This window comes from Atta cephalotes (assembly GCF_000143395.1).
Source record: "Atta cephalotes unplaced genomic scaffold scaffold00033, whole genome shotgun sequence".
NCBI classification, from domain to species: domain Eukaryota; kingdom Metazoa; phylum Arthropoda; class Insecta; order Hymenoptera; family Formicidae; genus Atta; species Atta cephalotes.
Genome location: NW_012130097.1, coordinates 1136958 through 1147377, shown reverse-complemented (window position 1 = coordinate 1147377; position 10420 = coordinate 1136958). Strand labels below are relative to the sequence as shown.

The following is a 10420-nucleotide window of genomic DNA, read 5'->3' as shown; positions in this document are numbered from 1 at the left end:
GAGAGAGAGAGAGAGAGAGAGAGAGGGGGGGAGGGCAGCTCTTCCGGTGGAAGCCATGGCACGCGAACGGTGTGTATGTATATTTGTAAGCACGTGTGCGCGTCCGTGCATATACGAGCGGTGACCGCGCGGGAACTAGCGTCGGCTCGAGTAAACCTGGATTTCAGGAGATTTAACGGCCGCATCTGCCGGGAATACGTTATCAGTGGTCCCGCGCTTTCGCGATGCGGGAGCTGCCGCAGTCCAGGAAGCACGGGCTTGCCGTAAAATCGCATCTACAGGATACATGCAGGATTCCGCCGCGTACCTCGCGCGTGACGTTTACACGGAACCCACCCGGGCGGAATACAAAGAGAATAAGATACGCGTGAAGGGAACAATTGAAGAGCCTAGATAGTAGGAGGTCGCGCAACATTTTGCTGAAAACTTCATTTTCTGTCGCGGGAATGTTACATATGTATGCCGCAGCCGGCAAGCTCCAGGCATCGCATTAACCATAGGTTTACATACATAATAGAGATGAGAGTTGTTACGTTTTTCTACTTTGAAATATTTTATAATTTTTTCGACAGACAACCTTCATAGAAATTTAATATTAGTATCTACTGGTTAATTAATCACTTATTTTTAGTATTAAAAGTACTGTTAATATTTACTCAAAGTAAGTGATTAATTAGCTAGTACTAGTATTAAATTTCTATAAAATAATGCCTACCTTCATTATCCATCTGACTATATATTATATATTATATAATCTACTCTAATAAAGTATCCTAATAAACCTTGATCCTGCTATATGCTTAAATTCTTACCTCATGAGTCATACACTTATTTTTATCTAAGACTCCCAAATTACTCCCAAATTTCTGATCTACAATCAGGCCTATTACACAATAGGGCCGTAAGAAATTAATCAGTCATAATCAATTATTTTTCTCATATTCAATTATGATTGGCCAATTTCTTATGGCTTGTGAACCTTATTGTGTAACAGATCTTACTAATCCTACACAGAGAGAACAATTTTGCTAAAGTAAAATTTAGCTAGATACGGATCTGAAAATAATTTTATGTCGAAATTATCATATAGCATCATTAAGCAATGCTGCAAAAAGTTTTGACATTTTGGCAATCAACTTGAGCATCCTATATAATTTTGATGGATCTAATAAAATTATTTCCAAATCTGTATCTTAGCTAAATTATCTAATTCAATTTTTAAATACTTTAATAAAAGTCTTCTTTAATAAAAGCCTTCTTTTCGTATTTAAATAGATCTTTGCATCTTGTATCGATCCTCACGTTCTTCTCTTCATTTTAAGAATCCTCATTAAATCGATATTTTTTAATATTAGAACGCGTCACATCATTGATCATTTTTTAACTAAAATTTCTCTTCTAATCGAACAAAACAAGATCTCTCTCGATTTGGAATAGCTTATTCTCAGCCGTCTCTTGCAGCGAACATATCTTTACTTCGCACAACTTGTTCAAAATAAAGTTAGTTAAACAAGGACAGTTGCTACTGTCTTTTAAAATATTACATTATATCTTGTACATAACAGCGCTTCCATTGGAGATTTGAGGACAACATTAGTACATGGAAAGAACAATTTTGTTAAGTATCTAAAAATTTAACTATATACAGATTTACTTTATTGAACGCTCAAGCTGATTGCAAGAATAAAAAAATTTTTTAGCATTGCTCATCATGGTCAAGCTACATAATTATTTTGATGGTTCAATTATTTTTAAATCTGTATTTAATTAATTTAATTTAGTATAATTTTTTTTAATGCTTCAAAACCATTCTTTCCGTATAAAAAAAAATAATAATTGATCAGATGCTTTCCTTGTTCAACATATGTTGGAGAGAGTATCTGATTATTATTGCTCTCTCTTACTAATGTTATCCTCACCTCTCTAATGGAAGCGTGCTGTCTATTATAGTCTATGAAATTAACAAATCGTGCTTCGTGCGTACGTGGCATTTCAGACATCCCTTCATTGCAATATACGGAATCTCATTTAGACATTCTGCTTACGCTCGACGTTCGCTGTTCGATTATCCTCAGTTTCTGCGCGATCGATTATACATGTATTATCGCCAGGGTGAGTCCGAAACTCGTTTTCTCTCTCGCTTCAATGATACTCTCATTTCACGGTCGAATAGCAGCATCTCCAGCAGCTGTGGACAATGGTTGATAAAGGCGCTCGTCTCGTCTCTTGGATCTCTGATAACGGTCTGATTTCTCTCCGTTTCATGACGGTTAATTAAGCGGCGGATAGCGCGCGTTTCGATTAGATGATCGAATAGCACGTTATCGATCACGAGATGGTATAATTCAGCGCGTGAACGATCAACCTCGTTCAAGCTAAGGTTCTAGGGGTGCGATCCACTTAACCCTGCAAATGCTTCGTTTGATCAATTAGAAGACAAAATTTTATGAATTGACCAATCAAAGAATGCTTCCAACTATTTGCAGGGTTAAGTGGACCGCACCCTAGATTTACAAGAGTAGCACATCCTTTTTATCTGAGAATGCCTTGTCTTCTTATTAGCTACTTTCCTTTTTCTGATCGCCATTTTTTATTAATAATTGGTTTATAGTTCAATAAACATTCAGTATTCCTTTAATATAATTCATTATTAAAAAAATTTAAAGTTAATAAAAAGATAGACAGTTATTTGAATATTCTTGTTAATGATTACGTTCAGCAGAAAAAGCAACATTTAAGTATTTATTTAAGTGTAAGCCACATTTCAGCTATAATAAATCGACATTGTGTACATTGAAAGAATAATTTCGCAAAAGAATCTAAAGATTCAGCTGCATACGGATTTGAAAACAATTTTGTTGGATCATTAAAATAATTTTGCAGGAATCTTAAGCATGATGAACAATGCTGCAAAATCTTTTGATGTGTTTTCTATTTTCTAATAATCAATTTGTCGTTCTACCTGTTTTGATAGTCCAACAAAATTATTTTTCAGATCTGTATCTAACTAAATTTTTAGATTCTTCAACAAAACTGCTTTTTCAGGGCATCACTAAGTCTATGTTCTTTTTAACTAAAGTTCTTACACGATTTATCTTTCTTCCTTTTTTCTTCTGAAGAAGAAAACAAACAAGATGAACCATGCAAGAAGTTCTAAAAGGAATAGGCTTACTTACTTACTGTGTCACAAGAGTATGTGACTATGTTCCGTTACTGGGAAGCACTTAATATCTCGAGCCTAAGTGGAAATCACTCTAGTCCAAATGAGGTGTCGCGTGTAAGATCCACGTAGGGTGGGAAGAAGAAATGGGCCGCGCCAGTGTGAGGGCATCTTAAGACAAGGCCACCCGGCTTGGTTGATTAATAAGGGTGCGAGAGAGCTACCTTCGCGTTCCATTCTCCCGCACTCTCCTCACCGTGCCTGCTTCTTTCGCGCCTCGATCGTTCCCACGAAAGCGCATTCCGCATGGCGGCTTGGATTTTGAGCGACGGCAGGATTCGATTAGCGAATCGCGTGCGTTTGTTAACCCTTCGCGCCCATTTATTCCCGGCTGGCATTCATTCGACCAGAGAGGAGCGGCCGAATGAGCGTTGTACCATTTTTCTTCTGTTGCGGCAACAGCCCGTCCGATAACGCGTTTAGAGTGAACTTATATTTATCCAATGTTATTATATACACGTGATGTCAAAGAAATGGAATATTGTTGATTTAATAAGACTCCGTGTCAATAAATCTTGCACCTTGCGATTTTTTTATGTCGAGAGAAAAACATCGACAACCTTGATTTTACGAAAAAATTATGGCAAAAAATTATGGCAAAAAAGTTATTGGAACCAACTCACTCTCCGACACGTTCGCCGTTCCAGCAGTGTTTGTCGGGATATTCCTCGCAGATCGCGTCCGCTAATGTGCCATAGAAGATGCGGGACCTGAGGACGCTCGCCAGGAAGTTAACCAGCTGCTTATGCAACTTGTTCAGCACGCTGTCTTGTGCGTGAGACGATAACAACGATGCAGCTGTATGCACCTCGCCAGTGGACGACGTGGACGATTTCGCAGCTGCATCCGAGGACACTGGGCTTTTCTCGCTATCGGGCGATAGCAACTCCGAACGACCACACACCTTTCTCACCTGAAATAGCCAAAAGCATCGATCCTGCTGATTATTAATGTAACGAGATAAATAATTCTCAAGATAAGAAACTGAACTACATGGAAAGAGCGATAGATTTTGTACATGCAGTTAAAAATTTAATTAGATACAGATCTAAAAATAAATTTGTTGCACTAGCAAAATAATTACGTAGAACATTCAAGCTGCTTCTTAAAATATCAAACTTTTTTACAGCACTACTCATCGTGCTTGAATTTCCTTATGTGTTCTTTTGATAATCTAACAAAATTCTTTTCAAATCTGCATGTAGCTAAATTTTTAAATACTTCAGCAGGATCGTTTTTTCCATGTTTGCCAATAAATCAGATATCAATAGTGTTTCTAATTATAAACAATGAAAAAAATAAGAAATTTCCAATTATCGAACATACGATTTGTACAAAAAAGAAACGAAAGTAATGTTAATGGCATAACAGATGATTTTTAATCAGGAGAAAAATAAACTGGAATAAATCAAAAAGGTCATACAACGAGAGACGATTCTCGCGAAAATGTGACACTCTGTATATCAATGCCGCTGCACCTGGCTGCAAGTGGTACGGTAAATGTGACACACGCATAAAGATCAGCACCGTAAGAGCTTTTGCCAGCTACGGCGTGTCCGTTGGCAAGTGTCGCCTGCGAAACTGCTTGTTCCGAACGACGTGTCAATTTCTCGACGATTTAATAGGCGACGCGCCCTGACAGTTTTTACACTTGGCCGAGTCACGCCACGTTTCGGCGCGTTCACGCGTTAATCAAGGCATACACGCGCGTACACACGCATGCAGTATCTTGTCGCCAAAGAGTATTCTTCTCCGCTTCAAAACCGCCGGTAGTCAGGGCTCTTTCCGGAGCCACAGCATTCACAATTTTTTAAAGCACAGCGAAACACGTGAAACATTATGACAGCTGATGATGATATTTTTACGGTGTTTTCAGAGATTTTGCAAGACTTCTCGGAAAATAGTATAACATGGCTCTTTTTATAGCGTAATGTCTGTCGGAGATGTCCAAATCTCCGAAACATGGCGTTGCCAAAAGCGCAACTTTTCTCGTCTTCTTCTGCACGCCAGCCACGTGTACGTGTATTACGTGTCCCGAGGTAATCTAAGGTGCATTCACAACGATCACGTACAGATACTCGCGATATTTCAGCCGGCTTAAGTTGTAAATTGCTATTTATGGATCACGTAAAGGTTTACAAACGCAATCACGCAATGGCGAAATTATTGAATCGTATATTCTATGACGAACGAGAAATAATTCTTACTGATTTCATTTCGCCAAGAAGACAGAATTTATAACAGATCGATTCGCATTGTGTACCCTAATATTTTATAACATTTCTATGCGTCATCGTACAGCTCGATCACAAAGATAAAAGCGTTTTCGCTCGGAACGAAAGTTTTCTGCTACTATAAAAAGAAGAAAAATATTATCTCTCAAATCGAAAACGGTTCTGCTTTTGTTTCAAATGTTCATTCGTCGATTGCGATTTTATGGAAAATTTTATGGAAATTTTGTAAAAAAAAAACACGTCTCTCCGCTCCATTACTTCATTTTTGTTTGTCAATTCGTTTGAAATAAGATTTTTTATTTTTCGAAATTTTATGTGTTTATGAAATTCGTCGTTATCCTTTATAGGCAATGATGAAAATGTCTTCTCTAAAAGTCAAATCGCGATAAGAAATACATTGGTCATAATTTTAATTATCTTCATAAATGTGTTTTATATGCGGACAGCCAATGGATTTCGAGAATTTTTAAAATTCTTTTCTGGTATAAAAGTACTTTTTATCGCTTCGTTCCTAGTTACATCGTCTAATCTCATGTATCAAACATATAATTTCGTTTCGTTTTTATCATCTTCGATTATACCTATAATTATTAATCTCGTCAATCAACATAACAAACTTGTAAATTCCTTTTAATATTCACGTCACCTTTTTGAAATCTACTGTTAACGTCACTATTAATCTCATCCACACTGAGAACAAAAATTTGTTCAACGAACTAAACACATTTAGTTGTTTGCAGATTTGATTAATTCAACAAAAAATTTCATTTAATTGAATGTAATCATAGTCTACTTAACAAACTGTTCAATGTTAAGTAGACTACGGTTAAATTCAATCAAATAAAATTTGTTGAATTGACCAAATCTACAAATAGCTAAATGTGTTAGTTGAGTGAATTATTTTTAATGCATCAATACAACATTTATCCACTGCTTGACTTAATATCATACTGAAGTTTTTTAAGTTCTTACAAAATCAAAATATGATGCTTTAAATAAGAACTTCGGAAAATGTCAAATTCTGATTTTGAAACTTGGTAAATTACATATTTTTATAAAATTTTCTTTATTTATCCACATCGATAATACTTTTCGAAACTAATTATTTTCATATTTTCATTTTTATATTTTTTATATTAAAATTCATATTTTTTAAATTAAAAAAAATATTATTGAATTAATAAAGGTAATTTTATTATATTATAAAATTTATGTACAAAATCTTTTCTTAAATCGTTTTTGAGATATAATAAAAAAAGCTAAACTGCTTTATTTATAAAGAATGAAAATTCATCCCTTAAAACTGTTTTTTCACTTCAATTCATATTTCTACATACATCTATGTGCCTATACATATAAAATTTCATTAAAATCAAAATTTAATACTTCAAGAGAAAGTACTTCCTTTATTTATATCACACTGAAGTTCCTTAAGTTTTCTCAAGACCACAATAAGCAATGCTTCAAGAACTTCACTAAGTATTTCACATGAAGTATTACATTCACATCGTGGCAATAGTTACCCAGGAAGATTGCTTTTGTGATTTTTACCAGGTCATACGATAGGCAATGAATCCGTTTTATCATTACTAAGAATCAAAACATACGAATCAAGAGCGTTTATCACCTTATCAGCCGCGCCGCCGTTCAAACAATAATCATTAAAATTATCATTGACATCTCTCCCGCGAGACTCTCGCGCCGCCTTTCTGTCCTAATTACTTTTAACGCGGCCCATAAAAGGAGCCCGGGCCCCGGCAATGCGGTGGTTGCTCTTCGGACTCTTCGAGGCGGCATAATCGTAAAACCGGCCGGCCGAGCGTAATTAAGACGGCACGCGTGGGCGTTCAAACGTCGCTCGCTCTCTCGTCTCTCGTCTCTCGTCTTCTCGATTTCTCATTTTTTTCTTTCTCTCCTTCTCTGTCCTTCTTCCTTCTCTTTCCAAGAGACGCGACTTCTCCATCCTTCCTTCTCTCGATCCTTTCTCTACTCGAGCGAAATGGACGAAACACGGAGCGAGTTTGGAATGCTGTGCATCTACCGTGAGAAGACTTCCAAACGAGTAGAATGATAATACTGTCTCACTGTGATTTTGCAAATATGCGATCTTGCGATATTATGCTTCGTAAAAGAACTAACAGTATTATATAATTGACAGTGTGGATTATATCAATTATATTGATTTATGCAATCAAACTAAGTAGTGGCTTTTTGTAAGAAAAAGACTTCTCATAATGAGAAATCTTTATTTCTTATTAATTCTAGAAAAAAGAAGATAACCGGCAGTAATTCTAAAATATAGTTATGCAGATAAGACTGGCATTTAACTGTATCTGCGATATAACTGATTTAAATCATTTAACTTGATGGTTTAATGACTTCTCTTTCATTGCTTCCTGTCGGAGAAAGAGGAACAGATAAAGATGTTACATCTTTTCTAGTAAAGTTGAATGGCTTAAAGACCAATTATATTAAATGGTAGAAAAAAATGTTTTTAAAAAATAGAATATAAAATAAAAAAATATAATATAAATATGAAATACATAATATATAGTAAAAAAAATATAAAAATATAAATATAAAAAATATATTAACTTTTATAGAACGAAAAAGCCACTATAATAATATTGAAACATTATCTTATTTTGAAAAAAAGGATACAACGAAATAATTCAGAGTTAGGAAAATAATTTCACAAAAATTATTCGCGATTACTATTATTCGCTACTGATTTTAAAAAGTAACAAATTATAATTTCTGTTACTTTTTCACCAAATTTTGATTCCTTTTTTAGAGTGTTGATCACTCACTCATGAATCAACTGGAATTTTGGTGGAAAATGAACGATCCAGAATTTTTATTAAATTTATTAGATCAAATTTACTAAATTTTTGATCAAATTTACTAAATGTTGGTTATTTCAATTAAGATTTTAATAAATTTAACATTCTCTAAATCTGAATCAGTGGATAATAAATGATCAAATATCTGATATCAATGTCAAGTATGTCATTGGTAATCAGTAATGTGAGCTCTCTACCCTATCTAATCTTTATTATGTGATCTAATTAACCTTGTTTTAATGCATAAATTCAGTGAATGTAGTGTGAGAAGTATTAGAAGATTGAAATTAATATGCAAATATCAGTATTTTAATTATGCTCAAACATTCTTCCTTTTTTAGTTGAATTTTACTGATAATCATTGAATTAAATGTAAGATCCCTAATCTAGCTAATTTTTATCATGTGATCTAAATAATCTTGTTTTAGTGCTTAAATTCAATTAAATATTGAAAGATTAAAATTAACATGCAAGTATCAATATTTTAGTTATTAATGCTCAAATATTCTTCCTTTTTTAGTTGAACTTTAGTGATTATCAGTGCCAAGTATGCCACTGGGTAATTAGTGACTATCCACTGATTCAGATTTAGAGAGTACATCATATATAAATTGTATACAAACGATGAAAGTAATTATTATATTCGTTATTATTAACGTTACAAATAAGAAAATATAACATCGTTATTCAGTCATTACTGAAAAACGACGAAAAAAATATAAGTAACACGTTGCTTTCCAATTCTGGAAATAACAAATTATAAATCTTAAGGAAAACCTATAAAATTTTTAAATAAACTCCCGTCCTCTAAAAATTAAAATCAAACAAAACAATCACTTAATATAATTAATTAATATAATTTTACACAACTAATATACTTTTATAACAACTAATATACAACTAATATAATTTTATATAATGTTATTATAAAAAAAAGATGTACGCGTTAAAAATCGAAAGTTTGGAATTCCAAAAGAACCCTCCTTATAATCATCCATGATGCAATATCTTCATCGGCTTAATTCCATCATCCGAGATATGACGTAATTGCGAGAAACGAAGGATTATATTTGTCCAAAAGGGGCAGATACAAATGGTCTCATAGGCGTGCATTGCAAAAAAAATTAACTGAAGAAAGAAAAAAGAAAAGAGAGAGTCAAACTGGACGAATGAGACGACACAATCAGCGAGAATAGATCTTCGCTGCGAAACACGCGCGGAATTTTATCGAGAGAAATTTCGCGCGCGTGTCCCTTATTATTCGCATACGCGCGATACTTTTGCTATCCAAGGAGGGCCGGCTGTACCCTTGACCCGTTCTACGGCAAATGGCGACAATGAGTTCCGTTTCTCACTCGTGGGACAAACGAGGCGGATTAGAAGATCAGGATGTTATCGCTTAACGCGCCCGCGCCCGATCACGCTCGGCCGACTCGCACCGAATATATCACGGCGATCTCAGAAAGAGCCGCATGAAGAGCGATCATTAATCGCTACTTGTAAGCTTCTACGCCGGAAGCTAGAAATTTGGATTTCTAAATCACCCTGAAAAGATAGCGGTATCAGTGCTATCTATATTACAAATTACGTGTACACGGAAGAACGGATTTTGCTAAAGTATCTAAAAATGTGGGTAGATACAGATCTAAAAATAATTTGTTGTCAAAATGATTGTATAGAAAACTCAAACGTGCAAATGAGCCATATACCACTGTAAAAAAATTTTAATATTCTAATAATCAGTTGAGTGTCCTACATAATTATTTTGATACATTTATTTTCAGATCTGTATTTAGCTAAATTTTTTAATATTTTAGCAAATTTCTTTTCGTGTAAAAAAAGGAACAATTATATAGCGATTAAATAAATTTGAAAAATTGAAGAAGAAAATTCATATCAACATCTATTATTTTATCTAATATGAATGTAATACATTAGATGTTATCTAATATTTTTACTCATATTAATAAATAAAAATATATAGATATTCAACTTTAGAATATATTAAATATTGATCTATATTAATTAATGTACAAGAATATAAAAATTAATATTTAATATTTCTATCTTTTAATGTACATAGATAAAAACGATAAGAATTCGATATATATATATATATATAT

The 10420-nt window shown here is 34.0% G+C and overlaps 1 protein-coding gene across 1 annotated transcript in view; it reads right to left on the bottom strand.

Annotated features, from left to right (window-relative positions):
- LOC105621349 (division abnormally delayed protein) overlaps positions 1-10420 on the bottom strand; it is a 56139-nt gene that overhangs the window by 19063 nt on the left and 26656 nt on the right. The window contains exon 5 of the mRNA XM_012202814.1: positions 3844-4133. Coding sequence (XP_012058204.1) covers positions 3844-4133 — 290 coding nt within the window. The remainder of the gene's footprint in view (positions 1-3843; positions 4134-10420) is intronic.